The 27,204-nt window shown below is 47.3% G+C and overlaps 1 protein-coding gene across 1 annotated transcript in view; it reads left to right on the forward strand.

Moving 5' to 3' along the window:
• LOC138514086 (sodium-coupled monocarboxylate transporter 1-like) overlaps positions 1 to 27,204 on the forward strand; it is a 606,141-nt gene that overhangs the window by 299,690 nt on the left and 279,247 nt on the right. Inside the window, exon 10 of the mRNA XM_069629351.1 lies at positions 1,225 to 1,292. Coding sequence (XP_069485452.1) covers positions 1,225 to 1,292 — 68 coding nt within the window. The remainder of the gene's footprint in view (positions 1 to 1,224; positions 1,293 to 27,204) is intronic.

Genomic DNA, 27,204 nt, shown 5'->3' on the forward strand with positions numbered 1-27,204 from the left:
GTCACAATTTGCAAAGGCCTTGATAAAGCGCGCTCAACTGCGAAACTCTTGTCAGCTTATTACATATTACACATAGAAGAATTCAATGCATTGAAGTAAACCACATAACTTTCAAGGCGTGCATGAAGAGAGCTCGAAATGAAGAGGTCTTAATACTCAAAGACATGATCATCCATATGTCTAGCAACATATGAGATAAACATCAATACATCAATACGTTATTAATGTGCAAAAGAAAATATTGCTGTTTGATATAGAGACAATACATTAAAAAAAAAGTGGAAGACCATTGTGGGGAAATCGATAGAAGTTTCAAAAATCATAACTTGTGGAGACCCACACGTCGGAGTGTATATCAAGGTTATCAAACCTCCTGATATACATTTGAACTCTGTATTCTTTAATAACTTCTGCTTTAAGATAATATTGTATGGAGACGTTGCAAACTGTTGCATCAACATAGAAATTTAACCACGACCAATTATCCGACGGCGTGGTAGTGCAGAATACTGCAATGTATGGGTTTGTGGTAGTGCATATTAGGCCATGTCGCTTGCTCACACCACAGGTGGATGCCAGAACAGACTGTTTCATAACCAGGTAGGAAGCTATGGCAGGCTGCATTTACTTGGAGTGTATGTAGTTTCAATGGACAGCTGCAGGCTAAACGCAAATTACCCCTATAATGGCACAGCAACTTATCCTAAAACGAGATTTTTCAATAGTGATCAGTCACCTTATCGAAGTCGATAAAAGACATCACATGTTCAGGTTAAGCCACATACGCTAAGGACACAGGTTATTTTATGAAATTATTCAAATATCAATGTCACTTGTTTATGCTTTGGATTGAACTTTGCTTTGTTGACATCCAATGAGCTTCTGACTTACCAAAGGTCGCTTTGTCATTGAGTATTTGAATAGAAACTTGAGAATCGTCACAATGATGCCATGTGTGTCAAAGTTGACACACTGTGACCAATTCAGGCCCTAGTATCCTTTTTGATCACAAAAGCGAACAATTTGTCTGTGACATTATGTAATCAATCATTGCATTCAGTGGATGATGGGGGGATATGAGGCCAATGCCTGGAATATAAAAGGAAAAATGAGTTACGCATTTCAGATTTTGAAAAAATATAATTGCACATGTATTGTATCAAAAACAAACCTACATCTTTATGTTATAATAACATGTGATTTAAAAAAATGTTTTCTGTACAGGTCTGGTTTATGGTGCAGTGTGCATTGCAATGTCTGCAGTGGCAGCATACATGGGGAGTGTGATTCAGGTTGGTGTTTTAAAACCTTTTAGTACATTATTTTATGGCAAATACATCTGACATTTGAGAATACAATGAGTCATTTTTATGCCTGGCTAAGGTGAGCTTAGCTCGCTGCAGGAGATCATGAAAGTACACATTACAGAGGGGCCCTCGTACTACTCTTTCATGCAAAACTAGTGCCTCCTTGCGAGAGCTCTGTTACAGCTGATGGCCTTTTGTAAGGGACAGTGCATCTGCCTACGTTGGGAATGGATTAGTCAATGATAAGTTTTAAAGCATGTGCTGTTTTCCTGCTGTGTGGTACATTGATGTGTCTTCTTTTACACTGCATATGTGTTTCTATTCTTGTAATCATTGTGATCTTAGGTTGATTTGTGTGTTTGGACAGTTAGAAAAAAAAACAATAGACATAGTAAACAGACGTTCGTACTTATGGATTGAAGAGATTTTATCATGCCAATTAATGTTATAATATCTGTGCAAACAATAGCTTGCCCATATTTCTGCTATTCAAAATTATGTAGTAGCTATGTTGGGTCAGTTATAGTAATTGTGATGATTTGACAGCACATTTTGATATTGTCTCAAAACTCATTGTCAATACACCTTATTAAGCATAGGCCATTGATACCTACTAAATACTTCAGAAATCCCAAAATATCTGCAGGTTATTGTTTGGTCACATAGGAAAAAAAATAGTCATAGAAAAAGACCCCTGTTCAACAGCGCAAGGGAGGAATGAGCGACAGCACAAAAGGAAAAGAGCAACAACACAAGTGGAGAAGGATCGACAGCACAAGGGGCAGGAGCGACAGCACATGGGGAATGAACGAAAGGGCAAGGGGGTAGGAGCGACAGAGCAAGGGGGAGGAACGACAGCAAAGGAGCATGTGCTGTTTTCCTGCTCTGTGGTACATTGATGTGTCTTCTTTTACACTGCACGATATGTGTTTCTATTCTTGGAAACATTGTGGTCTTAGGTTGATTTGTGTGTTTGGACAGTTAGAAAAAAACAATAGACATAGTAAAAAGGCGTTCGTTCTTATGGATGGAAGACATTTTATCAAGCCCATTAATGTTATAATATCTGTGCAAACAATAGTTTGCCCATATTTCTGCTATTCAAAATTATGTAGTAGCTATGTTGGGTCAGTTATAGTAATTGTGATGATTTGACAGCACATTTTGAGATTGTCTCAAAACACATTGTCAATAAACATTATTAAGCATAGGCCATTGATACCTACTAAATACTTCAGAAATCCCAAAATATCTGCAGGTTATTGTTTGGTCACATAGGAAAAAAACTAGACATAGAAAAAGACCCCTGTTCAACAGCGCAAGGGGGGAATGAGCGACAGCACAAAAGGAAAGGATCAACAACACAAGGGGAGAAGGATCGACAGCGCAAGGGTGAAGGAGTGACTGCACAAGGGGAAGGAGCGACAGCGCAAGGGGAAGGAACGACAGCGCATGGGGAATGAATGAAAGGGCAAGGGGGTAGGAGCGACAGAGCAAGGGAAGGAATGGCAGAAAAGGAGCAACAGCGCAATGGGGAAGGAGCAACAGCGCAAGGGACAAGGAGTGACAGTGCAGGGGGCTGAAGCGGCAGAGCAAGGGGGCTGGAGCAACAGCAGAAGGGGGAAGGAACGAGAGCACAAGGGGGAAGGAGTGACAGGGAAAGGGAGAAAGGGGTGACAGCACAAGGGGTTGGAGCGACAGAGCAAGGGGGAAGGTGTGACAGCATGAAAGGCAGGGAGGAGCGACAGCTCAAGAGGAAGAAGTGACAGCGCACAGGGGAAGGAGTGACTGTGCAGGGGACGAAGGGGCGACAGAGCAAGGGGGATAGAGCAACTGAGTAAGGGGGTATAGACAGAGCAAGGGGGTAGTAGCAACAGCCCAATGGTGGCAAGGAGGAACAGCACAAGGGGGAAAGAGTGACATAACAAAGGGGAAGGAGCAACATGGCAAGCAGGAAGGAGTAACAGCACAAGAGGTGGAAGGAGGGATATCACAATGGTGGAAGGAGGGGCTGCGCAATGGTGGGAAGGAGGGACAGCCCAATGGGGCAGGAGCAACAGAGTAAGGTGGAAGAAGCAACAGCACAAGGAAGAAGGAGTGACAGTACAGGGAGGCAGGAGTGATGGAACAAGGGGGAGCCACAGAGTAAGGGGGAGGGAGTGACAGAGCAAGGGGGCTGGAGCGACAGTGCAAGGGGGAGTGCGAGATCACAAGGGAGAGAAGCGAGAGCACAAGGGGAAGGAGAGACAGGGCAAGAGAGAAAGGGGGTCATCACAAGGGGTAAGGAGCAACAGTGCAAAAGGGATAGGAACGACAGAGCATGGGGGAAGGAGTGACATTGCAAAGGGTGGGAAGGAGTGACAGCTCAAGTGGAAGAAGTGACAGCACGGGGGAAGGAGTGACTGTGCAAGGGAGGAAGGAGCAACAGAGTAAGGGGGAAAGAGCAGTCAGTAAGGGGGAGGGAAAAACCAAGCAAGGGGGTAGGAGCAACAGCCCAATGGTGGAAAGGAGGAACAGCGCAAGGGGGAAGGAGTGACATAACAAGGGGGAAGGATCAACATGGAAAGGGGGAAGTACCAACATTGCAAAAGGTGGAAGGAGCGAGAAAGAAAGAGAGGGTGGGAGCGACAGAGCAAGGGGGAAGGAGTGGCAGAGCAAGGGAGGAGGAGGGATAGCGCAATGGTGGAAGTAGGGACAGCGAAATGGTGGGAAGGAGGGACAGTGCAATGGGAAAAGAGCAGCAGAGCATCGGAGAAGGAGTATCAGAGCAAGAGGGAAGGAGTGACAGCGCACAGGGGAAGGAATGGCAGCACAATGGGGAAGGAGAGACAGTGCAAGGGGGAGGAGCAACAGTGCATGAGGGGTAGGAGCGACAGAGCAGGGGGGAAGTAGTGACAGCACAAGCGGCAGGGAGGAGCTACAGCACAAGGGGGAACAAGGGGAAGGAGTAACAGTGCAGGGGGAGGAGCAGAAGAGCAAGGAAGGAAGGAGTGACCTCACAAGGGTTAAGGAGCGACGGCGCAAGGGGAGTAGGAGTGACAGAGCAATAGGGGTGGGAGCGACAACACAGTGGTGAAAAAGAGCAACAGCACAAGGGGGAAGGAGTGACAGCGCAAGGGTGGGAATGAGCGACAGCACAAGGGGGAATTGATATTGATATTGTTATTTTATTTGTATTCGCCGGTAACCAGGTGTTTCAGAAAGCGACGAGGCAAGGGAGGGGAACAGGGGAGAACAAAACAATGATCTTACTAGGCCCAGTGACACTCAGAACGTGCAAGTGCACGGGAGAGGGAAAAGGGGAAAGTGCATGGGCGGTGGGGGAAGTGGAAAGTGCTGAGCAAAAGGAATACAAATAAATAAATAATAAATTAAATAAATAATAAAAGCAGCAAACAGTGGTAGTGCAGCCAGCAAGTGGCAAGTGGTAGGTTTAAGGCAACAGACAGGGTGTGTCTGATAAGTGCAGAAAAGGGGGAGGGCTGTAGGGTTACAGATACAGATCCCAGTGCAAGGGATTGCCAGGAGGCAGTGCGGGTGGGTGGCAGGTTCAGCAGGTACCTGGGCCCGAACGTCTGAGGGTAACCAGGTGCACAATGCTGAGACAGAACAGATCAGCAGGGGAGAGGGGGAGCAAAGACAGAAGCAAAGGGATAGATCTTTAGGTGCTTCCTGGACTGGAGATGGTTCTCCTCAAGTTTCAGAGTGGCAGGGAGGCTGTTCCAGAGGGACGATCAGCCGAAGACATATAGCTAACCCCAGCTCGTTTCTTTGAAAAACGACTAACCCTGAGGGAGTTAGAGTTGGAGGAGTGAAGAGCTTGGGAGGGAAGGTATTTACGGAGGGTCAGCTGAAGGTATTTTGGACCCAGGCCCCAGAAAGCCTTGTGGACAATGCAAAGTGTCTAGAATTGACAGTCCAACGGTGGGAAGGAGCAACAGAACAAGGGGGAAGGAGCAACAGCACAAGAGGTGGAAGGAGCGAGAAAGAAAGAGGGGGAGGGAGCAACAGAGTAAGGGGGAGGAGGGACAGTGCAATCGTGGAAGGAGGGACAATGCAATGGTGGGAAGGAGGGACAGTGCAAGGGGGAAGGAGAAACAGAGCAAGGGGGAAGGAGTGACAGCAGAAGTGGGAAGGAGCGGCAGTCAAGGGGAAGGAGCAACAGCACAAGGGGGAAGGAGAGATAGTGCAAGGGGGAAGGAGTAAAAGCACAAGGGGGAAGGAGTGACAGAACAAGAGGGGTAGGAGTGACAGATCAAGGGGGAAGGAGTGACAGCACAAGGGGAGGAGTAATAGCACAAGGGGGAAGAAGTGACAGCACAAGGGGGAAGGAGTGACAGTGCAGGGGGAGAAGCAACAGAGGAAGGGGGAGGCAGCAACTGAGAAAAGGGTTAGGAACAACAGTGGAGGGTGGGAAGGAGTGACAGCACAAAGGGGAAGGAGTGACAATGCAAGGGAGGAAGGAGCAACTGCACAAGGGGAAGGAGCAACACTGCAGTGGGAAGGAGTGACAGTAGGGGGGAGGAGGCGACAGAGCAAGGGGGAAGGAGTGACAGCACAAAGGGCAAGAGCAAGTCACAGCACAAGGGGAAAGGAGTGACAGTGCAAGAGGGGTAGGAATGACAGAGCAAGGGGGAAGGAGTAACAGAACAAGAGGCAGGGTGAAGCAACAGCACAAGGGGAAGGAGTGTCAGTGAAGGGGGAAGGAGTGACAAAACAAGGGGAGTTGGAGTGACAGAGCAATGGGGGTGGGGATGACAGAGAAAGGGTGGAAAGGAGTGGCAGCAAAAGGGGGAAGAGTTGACAATGCAAGGGAGGAAGCAGCAACTGCACAAGGGGGAAGGAGTGACAGTGCAGGGGGAAGGAGTGACAGAGCAGGGGGCAGAAGCGACACAACAAGGGGAAGGAGTAACAGCACAAGGGACAGGAACAAGCAACAGCACAAGTGGAAAGGAGCAACAGCACAAGGGGGAAAGAGCGACAGCACAAGGGGGAAGGAGTGACAGTGCAGGGGGAGGAGCGACAGTGCAAGGGAGGAAGGAGTGACTGCACAAGGAAGAAGGAGTGACAACGCAAGGGGAGTTGGGGTGACAGAGAAATGGGGGTGGAAGCGACAGAGAAAGGGAGAGGCAGTGACTGAGTAAAGGGGTAGGAGTGACAGCGCAAGGCTGGGAAGGAGTGACAGCACAAGGGGGCAGATGTGACAGTGCAAGGGAGGAAGCAGCAACTGCACAATGGGGAAGGAGGTACAGTCCAGGGGGAAGGAGTGACAGAGCAAAGGGCAGGGAGCAATAGAGCAAGGGAGTAGGAGCGACCACACCAGTGGCAGGAATGAGCATCAGCACAAGGGAGAAGGAGAAACAGCACAAGGGGTGAGGAGTGACAGTGCAGGGGGGAAGGAGTGACAGAGCAAAGGGGAGGGAGTGACATAGCAAGGGGATGGGAGTGACAGCACAATGGTGGAAAGGAGGTACAGGGCAAGGGGGAAGGAGTGACATAGCAAGGGTGGAAAGAGTGACAGAGCAAGGGGAAGTAGTGACAGCACATGGGTAAGGAGTGACAGTTCAAGGGTGAAGTAGCAACAGCACAAGGGGAGGAGGGGCAGTGCAAGTGGGAAGGGGGAACAGCACAAGGGGGAGGAGGGATAACATGAGGGGGTTGTAAGTGACAGCACACGGAGGGAAAGGTGCAAGTCTGGTGTACATCTGTTGATTGTGTGTATAATTTCATTGAACTCAATGGGGCTCATTGTTTTCAATGCGTAGAGTAAGCAACATGACTTAAAGCCATGGGTAAAAGCTTTAATGCATTTTGCTTAAGCTATGCCCCCTTTTCAATCGTCTGCATGGCGAAGAGGAGGAATGATGCGCAATCTGCGTTTCCATCACCTCCCTTTCTCTCTGCCATACAAATGCTACGGTATTTGTACTGGCATACATTTTCATGCTAGTGCAAATGCTGGAGAACCCATTGATGTCTGCAGGCTTTATGCACCAGCATAAAGCAGGATGGCCCCATAGGGATTCATTATAAACGTTGCCTGCCATGCTCTCATGGCAGGCAGCGTTTACAATTACAATTAAATGTTGCCTGTCATGCTCGCATGGCAGGCAGCGTTTAATTGTAAATGCAAACTGTGCCTGCCATAGAACCATTGCAGGCAGCGTTTACTCACTTTGCACGGTGGAGTGCAAAAGCAGGGCAAAAGGCTGTGTACACACATATCTGAAGCCTTTTGCCCTGCACATTTCCTCTACACCGTGCAAATGAGCACAATTTGGCAGTGGGAAGCCACCTACCTGTATGTTTACATGTAATGGCTCCCTGCTTCCAATTTACAGGGATCTACAAAATTAGCCAGAATAAGATTTCTTTCAAGGACAGCAGTTTGTTGTCAGTGGTACTTTCAATCATTTATATGGCAGAGAGATGGGGTGGAATGCAACTAGCCTTTCCGCCACCTTCCTTCCTCTCGACCATACAAATGTTGCAGCATTAGCGACAGCACACGGGGGTAAGGAGGGACAGAAGAAGGGGTAAGGAGAGACATAGCAAGTGCGGAGGGAGCGACAGCACAAGGGGGGAGGAGCAACAGCACATGGGGAAGGAGCTACAGTGTAAGGGATATGGAGCGACGGTGCAAGGGGAAAGGAGCTACAGCACAAGGGGTAGGTTCAACACTGCAAGGGGAAGGTGGGGTTGTGCAAGGGGGGAAGGAGGGACTGCACAAGGGAGGAAGGAGCGACAGCACTGGCGGAAGGATGAAGAGAGCAAGGGAGGAGAGAGTGACAGAGCAAGGGGAGAAGGCGCGATAATGCAAGGAGGAAGGAGCGACAGCGGAAGGCATGAAGGAGCGACCACGCAATGGGGGAAGGAGCAACCATGCCTGGGGAAGGAGCATAAGCGCAACAGGGAAGTAATGACAGTGCAAGGGGAAGGAACAACAAATCAAGGGACAAGGAGCGATGGTGCAATTGGGAAGGAGCAAGGGGGGAGGGACCGTGCAATGGTTGGATGGCGCTACAGAGCAGGGGGCTGGGAGCGACAGAGCAAGGGAGAAGGAGCAACAGTGCAAGAGGGAGGAGAGACAGGGCCAGTGAGGGAGGAGAGACAGCACAAGGTGGAGAAGGGACAGCTCAAGAGGGGAAAGGAGCAACAGTTCCCCAATTTCATATGCCCCATTTTCAATCATTTGCATGGCGGAGAGTAGGGACAGTCAAGAGAAAAAAGCTGGATGAACAATCCAGCAAAGACCGATGCTCTCATTGTTGCTCAGTAGCCTGAGCTTCTTTGTTTATAATTTCTTTTTCAATTTCAATAATGATTCATCCAAACTTTTTATAAATTGTTTATTCACAATTTATTTTGTTTTTAAGTGTGCATATGCAAAATCGTTCCATTCATATATTCATCTGCGTTGTGGGTGAACCCATCCGTATAAACCCATCTTAGTCCACTCTATATGGTTGTGGTTATTTATGTCTATGCATTTCGGAGTCTAGCTCATTCCTCAGAGCCTAAACCACTTTCGACTCAGTAACCTTAGGTATCAAACTACAATTGTAATCAATATTGGGAATAGTAAGTTAGTTTGAAATGTTAAATAGTAGCAAACGTCAAAAGGATCCATACCTTATATAACATGCAGATGTATTGCGAAGAAAGGGAACAAAAAAATAAGGAAAAACATAGTGTAAGGTCAACTGCCTATTTAAGTTGGAACATTACTCAATATGCCCAAAACATCGAATTACCAAAGTAAATAAAACATGTGAGCTGTACCTGATAGTCAACAGTCTAATATCTGAAATAAAAACAAAATAAATAACCACAATGAATCTGTATAACAAAAGAGAGTAGGGACAGCACACAACCTCCACATTCCTTCCTCTTTGCCATACATATGCTGCAGCATTTGCGCCAGCATGCATTTTCCTGTCAGCTCAATTGCTGGAGATCCCTATTCGTTGCCAATGAAATGAAACTGGAGGAGCGTCATCTGTGCATTAGACACTTTTATTCTCGGAGACAAACGTGGGAGCACTGGAGCACAGCTACCCTCAGGTAAGGGACGCCTAATTTGTACTTGTGGCTGCCCCTGAGTAACCCAAATGTAAGTTTTGCTGCCTGTTATCTTGCCATTGTTTGTGCTTTGCCACTACTTGCATTTTGCTCCCCAGTGTCCCAAATGTAGGGTTTGCTGCCTGCTATGTCGCCATTGTTTGTGTTTTGCCAATATTTGCATTTTACCTCCCAGAATGTTCCGTACTAAAAAACCTGTTAATACTCTGCATACTCGTCCTCAAACACTGAACAAATCAGCACCGGAGAAAACAAAAACCACTGCAAAATACAGACACCACACAACACCCAACCGGAAACTAAACCAATCTCACACAAATAACCCCATGCACCCTCATGCACCAAATACCACATAATGGGCCTCATTACTAGTATGACGGTAAGGCAAAAATGGCACCAGTATTGCTACCGGCACCGTTGCTACCATACTACCATACTACAAGTTCTGCTTGCGGGTGCCCTTAAGCCACCAGGTCTGACCTGGTGGCTGTACCGGCACCTGCGAGCAGAACAGGACTGTAGCACTGGTACCGTTATTAACGGTACCGGTGCTACCACCTTCCCCATTCCAATTCAGCCCTATGGGGCCAAATGGGGATGGGGAGTCCTTTATTGCGGGCACCCGCGAATGGGCAATTACCGGGTCCGCCAAACTTGGCATCACTCGGTAATTGCCCATTTGCGGGTGCTGGTAAAATCACAGGTCCGGTGGCAGCCGTGCCTTTGTTACAGGCACGGCTACCGCCAGCCTCGTAATGAGGCCCAATGTCTACCAACTAAAAACAAATTAGCACACAGTGACCGGTTTTTCTGAACTGAAGCTACCAACTGCACATCAAAGCTCTCGTGCGCTTTTCCCTCTCAGCCCCACTAACTAAACCCTCCCAACTCCCTTTCTTTTTCAGATCCACCAGAGGGCATGGAAACCATGACAATGGGGGTCATTACGACCCTGGCGGTAGGGAGTTAACGGCACCGGTGAGGATGCCGGTGCCGTTAACCCCCTTCCTCCCTATTACGAGGTCCCATAGCGGGTCCCACCAGGTCTGGCTGGTTTTACCAGCCGTTCTTAGCGGGACCTGTTAAGGGACCATGGAGCTAATAACGGGCCCGCTTTTTGCGGGCCCGTGATTAGCTCCTTCCCCATTCCCATTGAGCCCTATGGGGGCTCAAATGGGAATGGGGAATGGTTTTCGAAATGGGACTTACCCATTCCGACACCACTCCGAGTTTGGAGGCAGCCATGGTGCTAATGGCTACCTCCAAACTCGGAATGACCCCCAATGGCAGCAGGATGCAGTAAGAATCGCATTAACATAATATAACATATCTTGCCACACTTGCATTTTTGCATCCCAAAGTGTTCAGAATTTGGCCATGTGACATTGAATCTCACCACTGTTGTATTTTGCAACATTTGCAATTTGCTTTCCAAAATGTTCCTAATTGAGGTTTGTTACTTTGAATCTCGCCACAGTTATATATTGCCAGACTTGCATTTCACTTCCCAGAGTGTTCCAAATTGTAGGTTAGCTACCTGGGTCTCATCACTGCTGCATTCTGCCACACTCACATTTTGCTTCCCAGAGTGTTCCAAATATGTGGTGTGTTACCATGAATCATGTCACTGTTGTACTTGTCACGCTTTCATTTCATTTCCCCGTGTGTTCCTAATTGTAGGTAAGGTTACCTGGGTCTCGCCACTGCAGTATTTTCCCACACTTGAATTTCACCTCCCAGAGTGTTCCTTAACGTAGGTTTGCCACTGAGAATCTCGCCACTGTTGTATTTTGCCATACTTCCATTTCACTTCCTAGAATGTTCCTAATGTAGGTTTGCTACCATGTCTCGCCACTGTTGCGTTCTTTACACCTGCGTTCTGCCTCCTGAGTGTTCCCAGTTTAGGTTTGCTACTTTGATTCCAGCCACAGTTATATTTTGCCACACTTGCATTTTGCTTCCCAGTGTGCTCCAATTATAGGTTTTCCATCCTTACATGTTGCCACCCCCCTCCCAGCATAGCACTCATGACAAGCACTCATGACAAGCAACAACCTACACCCCCTTCCCTCCAAGCCATACCTCCCCTTTCCACCTCCTCAACCATCCACCCTCCCTCACATACATTGGGCCTCATTACATCTGTGGCGGTAAGGCAACAACGGCGCCGGTAGTGCTACCGGCGCCGTTGTTAACATGCCACCACATTACGAGTTCAGCTCACAGGTGCCACTCTGCACGCCTGGTCAGACCAGATGTGCAGAGCGGCACCCTCAAGCAGAACAGGATGGTAGCACTGGTACCGCTTTGAACGGTACCGCTGCTACCATCCTCCCCATTCCCATTGAGCCCTATGGGGGCTCAAATGGGAATGGGAACGTACCGGCTCCGGGTCCCGCGCAAGGGGAATTACTGGGCGCGCAAAGGTCAGAATGGCCCGGTTATTCCCCTTTCGCTGGACCCGGTGCCTGACCCGAGTTTGGGGGTAGTAACCTCCAACCTCGTAATGAGGCCCATTGTCTTTCCAGCTAAGCCCCTTCCACCTGGCCGATCTCACATTTGACAACTCCATCTCCACTCCCACTAGTGTCACTTGGCCACCAGCTCAGCAACCACCCCATTTAGATCCCTGCTTTGCATCTCTAAGCATCATGTGTGCAAACCTTGCATCCACCGCGCTGGGCTGACTCTCCAACCCTTATCAACATGCCCCTTAGCTCCCTCAAAATACCTAAAGGAAAGACACATGGACTCCTTCACCATTCCTAGAGAGCAAAACTCCCCCATCCTGCCACCCAGACATACAAACAACTCTCACACCTACACCCTATCCTTCTTTCCTACACCCCCTAACCCAGTGAAATCACTCCTTAACCTGCCAAATAGCCACCAAGTCCCACACGCCAAGCATTCTTCCCCACACACCAATTTGAGGCAGTCACATGACTCCCCCGGCCCGACTGGAAATCCAATCCCATCTCAGATACCTTCTGTTCCGATCTCCCACTCCAACACTACATAATCTACCTCCATTAACCCACGTGGCCCCAGCACCTGGCACACTAATCTACACCCTCCCCTGCATACACTTTCATCCCTTGAAATCACACTACCATGCAAAATCCAGAACTCCTCCACCATTCCAGCCATCATCATACATCGACCAATAACATGTATGGCCTCTGTCTCCTCACCCTCCACCAGAAACAAACTGCCTCCCTTTATGGACACCTCCCCACACACATCTTGGACCACGCAACACTTCTAACGCTCCCCTCAACACACGACAAGCCAGCCGCCCGACAGTTTTTCTAGCCATACCTCTCAGTCACAACCGGCATCACAGCATAAACCAACACCCTATCAAATCTCTGCACCGAGCCAACCCCATCCTTCGTTGTGCCCACCTCCTCCTCTCCCTGAACCCACCCTGAATCTAAGCCCCCATCAAACAACTAAACTGCCATCTGAATTGCATTCTCATCAATTAATGCCATATCATATTATATCATATCAATTCCAAATCGGTCACAAAAAATCATCACAACAGATATGGTCTAAACTCGTCAGAACGCCCCGACATCCTCTTCATCACTGAGACATGCTTCTCCCAAGTCTTATGGCCAGTGGCACATGAAGCCTTACCATTGGGTCATTTTGTGCAAAACAGGGCCAGCAGGACAGGCAACATTGCCATCCTTCACAATGCCTCACTACCCACCTCGCAACAAAGACTGCAAATCTCTCTGGGTAAAATTCCTGCTCTCACCCTCTTATACTCACAGCTTCGTACTCATTTATCAACCCCCGGGATACAATAAAAGATTTGTGGAATCCCTAAGCGACTCCATAGCAGTCAACATGGTTTCCCAACTACACCTCACAGTATTAGGGTATTTCAGCATCTGGTTTGACATGCCACATATCCCAATGGCCCGATCTCTACTCGAAACCTTGCATCTAACACAGCTAGTCTCAGGCCCAACCCACTCTGCTGGTCACACCCTAGATGCAATATCCACTTCACCAGACCTCCTCACCACACTACCAGCATGCCCGCTTGTCTGTACTGATGGCTCTGCCATCCTCTTCACCTTCTCCTCTTTGGACCCACCCACCCCACAGACAGCTCTGAGGACACTAACCCAATCCTGCCTCTGGAAGGAAATCAAAGTGACCCCTGACCTGGCAGAGACCCTACTAGCCTCCTTGTCCTCGATCCCCTTCCATTCCGGTCAGATCACCATCTCTACCTTTGATCACAGGCTTTCAGAAGCACACAGCTCTTACCCCCCCATCAGATCTTTCTCCAACAGACAAGGTCATTCACCTAGATAGTTCACCCCAGCCCTCAAAAAACTGAAAACCTTGAACCATATCATGGAGCTTAGATGGCATGCAAACTGATTGTCATCCAGAAGAATGGCCTATGCCTCCCAGCTCACACAGAAACTATGCAAAGGCAAGATCCTACTATTAGAACAGAATCTTCAAAGCCCAGCACCCATCGAGAGAACTCTTCAAGCTCATCTATGAATTCAATGCCCCTGCCTGCACCACCGACACTCCCAGCCACACCCATTCTCTCTGTGACTGCCTGTCAGACCAATTCTACAGCACAGCCCAAGAGAGACACAATTCCGTCCTCCCAAAAATGTCATCACTCCCCCTCTCCCACCTTGCCGACAACATCAGAACTGGCTTCCATCCTCCCACTCTTCTCTACATTTTCTCCACTCTCCCCCCAGAATTCCTTAAGCTACTATCACTCAGCCAGTCCTCAGGATCCACTTGGGGACCCCTGCCTCCCTTCACAGCTAAAGGAAATCTTGACAGCCACCTGTGACGGGGTACTAGCAAGATCCATTGTCAACTCATCACTCACTTCTGGTACTTTCCAAGCAGAATTTAAGACTTCCTACATCAAGCCTCTCCTCAAAAAGACTTTCCTCTACCCTCTTGTCCCGACCAACTACAGACCCATCTCAAACAATCGGTTTGTAGTGTGGGGACCCACGAATGAGACGTAGACACATAGGACTCATGGTATTGGTCATAGACTTTTATCAAATAATAAAGGAGTTGGAAAATGCCTCACTGTCCCTAATCTAGGAGGTATTTGCCTACCTCGACCCAAAACTAAGGACCTCCTGTGTCAAGATATCCAGAGTAAAAATATCTTGTGTCCAAAATCCTATCCTAGCCCTCTCTAAAAATAACTCTAAGGTGTTAAGGGTGTTGTCTTTGGCTTGAAAAGTGCACACATTTTCTAGTTCAACAAAAAGGTGTAATCCTACAGAAGTTCCAAATGGATAATGTTCACAGTTCCTGGAAATGGCTCAGTTCCCCAGGTTTCTCTCTACCAAAACAAAAGTTTAAATGAACGGCCAAGTTCTTTAAAGCCCAAGAGATGACCCCCTCCTTTTGGTTTTGCAATCCACTCCAGGGGAAATAACTCCCTTCCCCAAGTATTTTCCACAATCAATGTAATTCAAAATCCTAAGGGCATGGCTCTTCCTTTGGATTCTCTTTTCAAAGTACCACAACTAGACTGTGGGTCCCAAACACGCAAAACACCTGGTATACTCTCTTGCCAGGTTCTCTCATATAGTTCCTTTACACAATTTGGCTGCAGGTCCCAGACTCGCAAGACACCAGGTATACCAGGGTCTCTTTTTATTCCTGTATTTCTTATATTCAAACACTTCCAATATTCTGAATCTTTTTTATCAAAACTCCAGGTTTCAGACCAACTTTCATTGACTTCCTTTGCCAAATGGCCAGACACCTGGTATACTCCCCTTCCAGGTTCTCTCTTTATTCTTGTATTTTTTGTATTCACACAGTTCCAGTATTCTGTATTGCTTGTATCAAACTACCGGTCCTCAAACCCACTTTCATTCATTTTCTTTACCAACTATCCAGTGACACAACTTCCTTGCTCGGTCTCACCCGACTCATGTAACTCGCACTTTTCAGTACTTGATGGAGCTGCTGAAGTGCCCGGTGACCCAGCTTCCTTTCTCAAGTTTGACCAGATTTCTTTGCCGTTCTCCGGACCTTGCGCGGCAAACATACACAAGCGTCCCGCCTCCACTTCACAGTCTTACCGGCTTCATCTAGCGGCTTCCATGTCCTTCGCGGCTCCTGCTTCACTGCCAAGCCCTTCTCTGTGTTTAGGCGGTGTTGGTACTGCTCACAATTCCCACAGTCATCAGAAAGGGTCCTCTTCTCTTCCTGCTGTGATCCCAGCATGGTGAACCAGCTCCTGCAGTCTTTCTTCTCTCGCCGTCGCCCCACTCGCCAATGGACCTGACTTCTTGGCTTCCCCGGCAGTGACTAGCCAGTTGAATATTCCAGTCACTTTCACCTGTTCAATCTTTAAACTAGCGCTTCAAGGAAGGGAATTGCTTGGAGCCAATCAGCTTCCTCCAAGCACTAGACTGATCCTTCTGTTTCTGCTGAGTATTCAGCATTACTCGTCTCCTCTTCCTCATCTCAGTGTTTATTGTTCTTTTTGTTACAGAATATTGCGGGCCACTGTCAGCAGGCTTTACGGGGTGTTGAAGGCATGATCACAATATGCAATAAAGGCATGAGAAATAGAAGGGATATCTGTAAAGGGGAAAGGGATATACCTTGTCTCATCTGATGATGCTGGCCCCATCCCCTGAGGGTTGCCTCCCCTAATGTGATCCTCCCTCACATATCCACCCGAGGGTCAGGATCAGGTAGCGGCTTCCATCCCCTGTCCACATGAGGAGAGGCTACCTCTGGGAAAGGAGTGATAACATCATCAGATTCATCACAGTAGCTAAATTAGCTGACTGACCAGCATACTCACAACTATTCCTCTTTTCAGAATCTAACAAGATCTTCAACTCCGCCCAATCTGGCTTCAGACCTTTACGAGGAACTGAATCCTGCCGAGTCTCCATCCTGGAGATCATAAAATACAATCAGACACAGAAGATTGTGTCGCCCTTATTCTCCTCGACCTCTCAGCAGCATTCGACACCATCAACCACACCATCCTCACCAGGAGACTACACACCCTCGGCATCAGTGATACTGCTCTAAATTTGATATCCTCCTTCCTCTCCAACAGATCGCAAATAGTACACATTCCCCTGTTGTCCTCGGCTCCCCACCCAGTTACCCATGGAATGCCACAGGGTGCCGTTCTATCTCCACTCCTCTTTAACCTCTACCTGAGCCCGCTAACTGCACTCATTTGATCCCACGGTCTATCGTGCAACAATTACAATGTTCATTAATAGCATGCTTAATACCAGGAGTGGTTTTTAAGTGTGGGATCAGGATTCAAACCTGTGTTGCACTGCGTTGTCTTGCTTCCAAGACAAACAAATTGCCCCTGAGCTATTTCGCAGACAACATTCAATTCATCTCCAAAATCCAAAACAGCCGTGTCTGCCCTCCCCACCAATATCACAACCTGTCTCTCAGAGATTGAACACTGGATGATGGCCAACCACCTCCTACTCAATCCAGGAAAAACTAAACTCTTGCTGTGTGGGATTACTCTTCCCTCAACCCACCTCCTGCCTTGTCTCCCTATGCCCACCTCCAACACAGTAAATCAATCTCAGATGCATTACGGATGTGGACTTGACCCTATCACATCACCTCAACTCTGCGGTCAAATGCTGTTACCTACAAATACAGATCCTATGCCACCTTTCTCTTTACCTGACCTTCCCACCCAATCTCCACAGTCGTTGCTATGATCCTTTCACACATAGGCAATACAAACCCCTATACCTAGGGTCCCCCGCATCACAGCTGGGAAAACTCCAATGAGTACTAAACACTGACCCAAGGCTCTTCCTAGCCGTTGGTCGCAGAGAAGATATCTCCCCTGCCCTCTATGTCTTTCACTGTCCTTTTCGAAACCCAGTTTGGTGCTTGGGGAGGATACCATTCGTCTCTGCCCACTCTTCAAGTTCCCTCAAAACCATGCCCGAAAATGTTTTACTCTCTACGTCAAGAAGGGCAATCGGGCAATAGTTGGCAGGATCAGCCTGATTGCCCTCCTTATAGATAGGAATTATTATTGCCCTGCTCCACGAATCTGGGCTTAACCTACCCACCAGCTTTATGTTTAGATCCGCTCCTTCTCTAGTGAATCATAGCACTCGATTCTTTCTTAAGTTTACAGAAAGCGCTGTAGATAGATTCTTCAAACTCCTCTGTGATTTGAATGAAAAACAGGCCTGCAAAGTATTATGGTGACTCGTTCCTATCTCTTTAATTACCAATGTCTCACAGGACTTGTAAAGATCCAAAGAAACAATCAAATAGTCAATGACTGACATTATATTCCCATTCTTCCAAGTGGATGACGGGATCAAATCTCCTTTTACGTTCCCATTAACCATTTGCAGGTTCCATTCTAAGAATAATTGTATCCATCTTTCACCATTGTGTCTTCCAGTGGAGTTCTTGTTAATCATATTCATAGTTTGAAAGCAGTGCAAATTCTGGTCTTCTGCCAATAAAAGACTATCCTGACCATACCTATAATTCACCCATGCAAGCAGCAAGCAGAGTTCTTCTAAGAAGGCAAACTGAAGTGCCATGGATTCCAGTATAAATTGACTACCACAAGAGGTTTGATCCTATTTCCCAGATTAAGAAAGACTTTCACTGTCAAAGTTCCTTGTATATGGGAGCTAATACACCCTGATTCTAGTACTAGAGAATTTTGCATAGCTATTAGAAGCCCACCTGATGGTCGACCACTATTTGTATATTGTTCTAAAATCGTGAAGCCATCCAACTTCATGCTACCCTGGAGCCACATCTTCTGAAAAAGGACCAACTCATGATGGTTAAAAATGATCTTGCTCATACCTTTACTCCTAAAGGAACTCTAACCCCTCGTATTCAAACTTATAAACTTCATCTGGTCCTTCACTAAAGCAGATCTTCTGTGACATTTCATTTTTTTAAAAACCTGTGTCAGAATATCAGGTAGCAATGCCCAGATCCTCGCTTTACCCTCTTCTTTGAGATTTGTTTCATACCTCCCTTGATTCCCATTGCTATCGCACATTGCTCTCTTATTGTTACAGACTTCCCTTTGAGTGTGATCACGTCTCTCTATGTCAATCACTCTACCACTCATTGAGCTAGGCTCAGAAAGACAGGATGTGACCTCAATTCCCAACGGATGCACAATTAAACATTGCATTGGCCCCCATCCTCGCCTTGGGACCTATTTCTACTATATGAGTGACTTCATTATGGGGGAAACATATATAATCCATATCATTGGACGATATCAAAAATAAATCTGCGATTTTCCTCACAAGTGACAAAATTGCTCTACGATTCAGAACTCTAATTCCTTTGTTTACATTCGTTTGTTTCAGCCAAACATTTGCCGATGCGAATGACTTGAGCATGTACATCTCTACCACAGCCCCTTTTATTATTGGCGGGGCCATCACTGATGTTTCCGACTGGTTTATTTCCAAACTACCCATTTGCTCCATCTCAGAGTCTGACGTTGTGATGCAGTTGCTGTAGATATTTCATTCAGGGAGACCAAAGCTGGCGTTACTGACATTTTCATTACAGTTGGCCTCGTGTTTATGTTCATCAGGGTACTCCTCTCTATTTGGATGTGTAATTAGGGAGGTTTGTCTTGCTCTTTCTACCTCTACATAAAATGGGGGCCAAGCACAAAGGCTGAACTCCAGAATTCGCAGGAATCGTCGTTTGCAAGCCCACACTAATTTCTTGTGGTTTTGCCACCTCAACCTGAGGTTTATCATTGAGGTTTCATGTTTTCTTTCCTGAGTCATGTTCGGTTAATCGTTCCTTGGTCATGTCTACTTGCTGGCTAAAGGTCTTGATTCCCGGGCTAGAATTTGATTTTCCTGTCTGTGTCTCGTCACAAATTCTATTCAGTGTTTTGGAAAAGTTCTTTCTGCCAGCTTTTTTCATCTGTCCTTGTCTTTGATTTTTAAGAAGAGGCATAGGCATCTGAGATGTCGTTTCGGCCATTAACACTGATTTTTTATTTTTATTTTTCTTGCCTCTACTTTTCTTCCTTTTAAGTCTTTGTTCGCGCTCTTGCTCCCTTTGGTCTAAGCGTTCTTGTTGAGGGCATACAGTAGGAGTGCTAGTAGAGGCTGTTGGACCCCTCTCTATTGTGGAGCTATTTGATCCTTCTCCTATCTGCTCCACAATGTTTCTTTCCGGAATTAGATTGTCTACTATCTGGGCCAACCCTATAAATTCCTCCAACACAGACTGTGGGAGTGGAGTGTCGTTCAGAATCAAGGATGGTACACCCTCTTCTGGATGTACAATATTTACTTCTATGACCTCCTCCTTCCTTATTATAAGTTCCTTTATGTCTTGGATTTCTCCCCACATTTGGGCAAATTGGCAATGAAACCTACTAGATTTCTCATTTAGAGCTTTCAAAGAGGCAGATTGATCGTTATTAGATGAGGTCACTTGAGAGTATACAACATTAGTGAGTTAAATGCACCTCTCACACCCACCAAAGATGATCCGCAGCAGCCCACTTCTTTGGTCAGTTCTAACAGGATGCTCAAGTGAGTTTGCACTTCACTTTTTAGTAATTTGAATACATTTAACAAGGAATTCATCACAGAATTGAGCGCCTTTAGAGTTGATTAAGAGGTGTTCCTTGTGTTGCCACCACCCGAACTTCCATTTTGAGGGTTTCTTTGATTTCTCTCGCAAGAGCCTTCAATCAGTGTGGGAGGACCCATAACGAATGATGTGGTTATCTGTGGGGATGCACTTCTTAAGGGGGCCTCTAAAACGGCACCTCCATCCCCTTCGTCTACTTGTTTCTCAGCCCTAGAGAACTCCACCTCCTAAAGATGAGGGGATCCTGGGATAGTAAACATTGGTGCGTCCACCTCCCCTAAACTGCAGGATTTTTTTTTTTTTTAAAGTCAGTTATGGTCCTTTTCATTGAGATGATCGACAAGGTATACTCCAAATTGTTCATGTATGTAAGACCCAGGGGTCCTCCCACAGGAGAGGAGCTGAGAGTCACAGTTAAAATATAATCTTCCGATGGGGAATGCTGCCTGTTTAAGAAGGCCCTAGATGTGGGATGAAGAGAGCTTGGGGCACTCATACTCTCATTTTGCAGTCTGTCATCCATCTCGGGGGCCCTAAAATCGTCCTTTAGGCTCCACAATTCTCAGATTATCAATGTTGGGCATCAGCACCCGTATCACAAAACCAGAGACTCCTAGCAGTCAAAGGCACTAAGCCTGCAGTCTCCTCTCCCCTCTAATTAAACTGAATTTGGCTCAAATAGTGAGGCAGTTACGCACATTCCCAGCCACACTCTCTCCATGCAGTGTATATACAGAGACCTCAAATACTGTACCAATCTGAAACAGTCTCCTAAGTACTGACGAAAGCCCTGGGAGGTCCTGTCCTCCATGGCGTGGTGCAGTGTGCACTCACCACCCACAGCCCAGGACAGCTTTCCTCGTGTGTTGCAGCACAACGCGTGGCCAAGGGGACTCTCCAAGCAAGCAATGCTCCCTTCCTCCAAAGCGGGAACTTCTCTCTGCTGGGTTTTGCAGACCTGCCCGCAGCGAGCAGCCAGCTGCAGAGGGAACAAGCGCATCTCACAGATCATCCCGGGGCCTCCGAGCCAAGTCGCTGTCATGGAGCTGCCGTCAGAACCAACAGAACCGATACGTGTTAGAACGTTAGAAGAAAGAACGCAGGAGTGCAGGAAGCACAGGAAATGCTAGTCACAGCTATACAGATGCTAACGTTTCTGTTATTTGCAGTTCCACCATTAGACCCCAAATTCAAAGCAGGAAAGAAATAGTAAAAATGTGCACATTGACGATTTATTCTGGGTCATCTAGGAATGCAGAGCCAAGGAGGAAAATAGGGTATATGAGGGTGGGCTAAACCAAACCATGTGTTGGAGCCTGCAAGCAAACTCTGATCTATGCGGTATGGGATGGTATAGGATGGCAACAGGTGCTTATAAAACGCTCTCTCACCTTGAAAAGGCATCTAGGTGCTATGTCCAAATGTTGCATTGTTAAGAGCGACATTGCGGAATGCTCCACCCGGAAGTAAGCTCTGCTACTCTCCCACCTTCCCTTTGCCATTTGCTTGGGTCCCTCCTCTTTCCGACCTCTATCCCAGGTTCCCACCGCCCTGTTCCTCATGTGCCATCACTTACCAATGTTGACAGTCTAGGAGTCACTTACCAATGTTGACACTCTGGTGACCTCCCAGGAGGAAGAATGGTCCACTTTTGTATCACTGTATCACCATGGCCCTCTTTTGTGTGCTGCTCTTCCCCATGTCAGCCGGAACACCCCCAATGGCAAACTCTTTATCGTAATTGCGTGGTGACGTCTTGTTGTTTAGTTTTCCTGTGCCGTAGGCAGAGCTGCCATACCACCACGCATGCATTGTGTGGATCTGTTCTGAAAGAAGGAGTTACATGAATATGATGTTTTTTCTCTGGTAGTGATGACACTATGTTTGATTATTAAATCAATAATGTTTATATGAATTAGGTATTTTGATTTAGGGATGCATTTCATCTACCAATGGTTCTATGAAATGCAGACAAGAAAGCATTCCACAGGAAGGGCCCAAGCAAAGGTAGGCACCGTTAATGTATTTTAGCACAGGTTGGATTTCCAAAACGGGACTTGCCATTCAAACGCTTTAAGAGAGATATAGGAAAGGGGAAAGCCGCAGCTTGGAAGAAGATCCCAATTATTAGCACATAGAGATCATTATTGACCTCCTCTCAGCCCATTAGAATGTTCAGAGTGCAGTCAATAACTACCAGTAATGACTGCATTCTGTTTTCAAAAAGAAATAGGGCAACAATAAAGCAATTTCCAGGCAAGATTCTTATCACACAAGACACTTCCTATCTGTCTGCTGCATAAATAGTACACACAGACTCTCACCCTGTCTCTGTAGTCTAGAATAGCATCTAAAGAAAAGAAGAAAAAACGTCACTGAAGCCAAAGTTATAAAGGATGTTCACATTATGTCCAAAATCATCTTAGTAAATACATTTTGTGGTGGATATTCTAATTATCTACGTACCTTGCTTATGGATTAATCAATCATACCTAAAAGCAATTCTACTAGGGAGCATCACTAACTGCAAAGTAACCTCTGTTCAATCTTGCAATTAATGAAAGATAACACCAATGTTACCCCGCAAAGTGAAAAAAAACATGGTCAGTATTGTAGAAGTTGTCCCCAATGAGGGACAGCCAGGTTGGGCTGGCGCGCCATGCAGCAATAATTAGATGGAGCTGGAGAGCTCTTGCAAACACGTCTTTATTACTCCCTGTTCCAGCACGTACTACTCTGGCACGTCCCTCCCACCTTCACTGCCCTCCCCGCTTCCCACCCTGCCCCCCTACCCCAGAACACAACTGTCAATGTGACATCCCCCCCAAATTAAACAGTTTTCCAACAGGGGTCCAACAAGAACTTCTAATCCGCATCTATCTTCCAGACCAGAAGCGTCTGTGTCTTCTCAATCTCCTTGATGAGGTCCGTCTGAGAAACATTAATCCGATATTTCTACTCTTCCACTTAACCTCCTGGGGCTGGTTAGGGGAAACCTTTGGAAGTGCCTGGAGTTTCGGTTGGTAGCTCAATGGTCCGCTTGGGCGTTATCATCAAGCCCTTCTTTTCCGTGATGATTAATGGTTCATCTTTGAATACAGAGGTGTATTTGTCTGTGGTTGCTTCACTGTTACCACTTTTCCTACCTCCAGCTGGGAATCTCTGGCTTTCCTTCGGACATCTGCATACTCGTTCATTTGGTGTTTAGCCACTCACTCTTGTTCTCTCAACTCTGCATCAGCCAGCCGCTCACCCTCTTGAGGGCCATGCTGCGGTAGTCTGGTACGCACGTCTCTCCCAAACATTATGTCTGCTTGACTTTTCCCTGTGGAGCTGTGAGATGTTCTCATGTAGTCTCTCAACAATTGGTGAAGCACTTGTTCATATGGCTGACGCGTGAGCTGGACCACTTGCAGTGCCCTTTTAAGTTGGCCATGAAGCATTCGATCATGCCATTCGACTGTGGCCAGAGTGGCGTGACCTTCTGGTGATGGAATCCCATATATTCACTGAACAATGCAAAGGTTGGCCAGTGAAAGGAGGTCCATTTTCTGTTTTCACTTTTCTGGGAATGCCATATGCAGTGAAGATGCAGTCTATTAGAGGGATGATATGATGGGCCGTGATCAAGGACACAAGTTGAGCTTCCGGGTATCTGGAGTATTCGTCCATGATGGCCAACACGTATTTACCCCTTTTGATCGTTCCAAAAAAGTCAGCAGCTAATGCATCCCATACTCCTTCTGGTAGCTCTGACATACGTAGTGGTTCTGGATGCCGGATGGTTGTGATGAGAGACACTTTCTCAGGAACTCCTCCACCAAGGAATCCAGTTGGGGAAACCATACTTTTTGGCGCAGCATGCGCTTTGTGGAGACGGCTCCTCAGTGCCCTTCATGGGCAAGCTCCACCACTCTCCTTTTTAGAAATGTCGGAATCACCATTTTGTGACCTTTCAACAATATGTTGTCATCAGAGAGAGCCAATTCCTCCTTCACTTGCAGGAGCCTGTCCACCTCCTTCAGTATGTGCTCTGACTCGAGGCGATACCTCTCTTTGGCTGTCCTCCATTGTCCTGATCTGAGCCCCTCGCATACTATCGAGCATGCCGTGTCTGCCTCCATTTCTTGGGTGAGGTGAGCTGGCTCAATGCCCTTTGGTATCGCCTGCTGGATGAGATACCGGAGATAGCGGTCCACTACCGATGGATCAGGGGCCCTGCCACTCCTTAGATGCCAGGACAGGAAGTCAGTGGGGTTCTCTTACTTGCCCGGCCGGTGTACTCTCTCAAAGGAATAGTCATGTAGTCTGAGCCCCCGCCAGGCAATGTGGGGTAGCATTTTGGACTGGGGGTTGCCATAAAGGAACAGTAGAGCCTGATGGTCGGTCACTACTTTAAAAGGCTTGCCATGAAGCAAAAGATGGAAGTGTTTGCACGTCCACACCACTGCGAGACTTTCCCTCTCTGCCTGTGAGTAGGCCTCCTCCATAGTCAAGAGGCTTCGGCTGGCGTAGGCAATGATGTGGGTGCGAATGGGATCATCTGGGTCAATTTGAGCAAGGATTATACCCAGCCCGACTGGGCTTGTGTCCACTGTCAATTCCGCTTTGCGATGGGCGTCAAAGTACGACATGTTTTCAGCGCAAGCAACTCTATCTTGAATAGTTTCAAAGGCTTGTTGACATTCTTCTAACCAGTTGAACACAGCGTTTTGTTTAGTCAGCGCCCAAAGTGGTTCACTGACCATGGCAAAGTCTTTGATGTACTGTGTACAGTAACTGGCGAGCCCCAGGAACGAGCTCAGTTCAGAGAAATTGGTAGGTGGTGGTGTCTCATTGAGTGCGGTGACCTTGTCCGGATCTGGAGTCATGCCATTTTTGGAGAATATGTGGCTGAAGAATTTCAACTGGCCCTTCCTGAATTCATACTTTTCTTGGTTGAGGGTAAGATTGGCCGCCTCCAAGGCCATGCACACCCTGGACAGTCTCGTCATGCTTCCCAACATTAGTCTCGAACACTAGAATGTCATCACTGTAGTCTAAACAGTTGGGTATGTGTTTAATGACATTATGAATCTCCTCCTGAAATATTTCAGCGGTGGAGGACACGCTGAAGCTCAACCTTTTATATCTGTAGAGCCCAAGGTGCGTGACAAAGGTGGTGATGTTCCGACTTTCTGGGCTCAACACTAGTTGGTGGTATCCTTTTTGCAAATCCAGTTTGGAGAAGACTTTGGCCCCATTCAACAGATGTATCATGTCCGTGATACGCAGTGCCACGTGTCTCTCCCTCCTAAGGGTCTGGTTGGGTCTCCTCATATCTATACACAGGCGGATGGCATCTGAACCCTTTTTGGGAACAGAAACAATGGGCAAAACCCATGTTATGGGTCCCGTTGCCGGTTCTGTTATGTCCTGTTCTATTAACTTGTGCAGTTCTACCTCCACTTTCTGTTGGATATTCACTGATATGCCGCAATAGTGTTGCGCTACAGGTGGGACGTCTTTGTCAATGTGCAGTTTAATCTGTTGGATGTGCAATTTTCCTATACCTTTGAATAGGGTCGGGTGTAGTTCTTTATCATGTGCACAGGGTCAATGTACTTGTGCCCAATCAGTATGTACAGCACATGTATTAGTCCCATGTCGACGGCTGTCCTGATGCTGATTATGCAGCTGCTTTCACTCTCTGTAGCGAGCACGTGTATGAGTATTCTCTTCAATTGCGTCTTGTAGCAGCATGTGACTTCAAATTGTACAAGACACTTTAGGGGAGATGTTGCTCCATATGGGTATATGTCGACTGTTGCTTGTCTAAGGTTCAAGGCTTGCGGTAGTTCCTTGTAAATCTGCTCACTTATTACATTTACTGTAGCACCCGTTTCTATTAAGAATTCTGTTGGCCTTTCACTTAGCCCCATTGACAGTGTTGGGCTGTGCTCCGTCGCAGCTGAGTTGCCCAATGCGTACACGTAGCCCTTCTTCCACTGTTCACCTTCCGATGAACTGATGTCAGTGTCTGAGGGGGACTGTTCGACTAGATAACACACATGGCGTCTTGATCTGCGCCCTGGTCATGGGTGTGTGGCATATCTTCTTCTCTCCTTCCTGTCCCTCCTATACTTGTCATCTCCTGATTCTGTCTGCTTTGGTTCATGGTCTTTGGGTCTTTGCTGAGATTGAGCAGTCGCACCGAATGCTTGTGATGCTGTGAGCAGGGGTCTTGCTCTATATCGAGGTGTGGACTCCCTCCCTCAGTTTCGCCCTCTGTCTCTCACTAACCAACACACAGACTTGAAGTGTCCTTCCTCACCTCATGCGGACCACCTCTGTCCCATCGCTGGGCAGGTTCCCTCGTGGGGATACTCATATCAACACTGATAGGATGAGGGTTCTTCCTGCCTTCAGTCATAAAGTAGTCTACGTATGGACTCTGCAGGCATGGTGGTGTTGAAACTCTCGACCTGCATGACCACTGCCAATTTTGCCCTTGCAAGTGTTAAAATTTCATTGAGGGTGCAGGCCTTATGGAGTAATTTGCATCTGAATGCCTGGATTTCACAGCCTGTGATGATTTTGGAATGCATTGCTTCTGTATTTGAGTAATTTGCGAAGTCACAGTGCTTCATTTTGATCCACAAGCGCATAACATAGGCATCCATTGTCTCACCCTTTGCCTGCTTCGTGCTATGAAAAAGGTGGCGTTCATAGTCCACATTGGTGTGCAGGGTGAAATAAGCAGGCAATGCAATGGACATCGCTGACATTTCATCAATGATGTCTTGTGTTGCGGGTCCACCACCAGTTTGAGTAAACACTTTTTCCTTCCCTCATCAACAGGCCCAGTGGCCCCCATGCATAGGTCAAAGTCTCTAATCCATTTGGCCCATCTTGGCCCCATGTTACTCGTGTCAGTCACATCAAAAGCTCCTGACAATTGTACAGCCAGCGAGTCGGGGAGTCTATAAGGAGCTGCGGCCTGTGGGGCATCCTGTGTCTGCATTCTCTAGTTTACTGCCTTGGGAGCCTCTTGATCAGATATGGTCCCATGATACGTGCTGGCTCTTTAAGTTCACTGTAGTGTAGCCAAATCTTTCACACGGCTGCCTAATAAGGCACAAGCACCATGACTATTCCCAGTGGCTGCCTGAGGGCTTCAGGG

Source organism: Ambystoma mexicanum, chromosome 12 (genome assembly GCF_040938575.1).
Source record: "Ambystoma mexicanum isolate Mex_15411 chromosome 12, UKY_AmexF1_1, whole genome shotgun sequence".
Taxonomy (NCBI): domain Eukaryota; kingdom Metazoa; phylum Chordata; class Amphibia; order Caudata; family Ambystomatidae; genus Ambystoma; species Ambystoma mexicanum.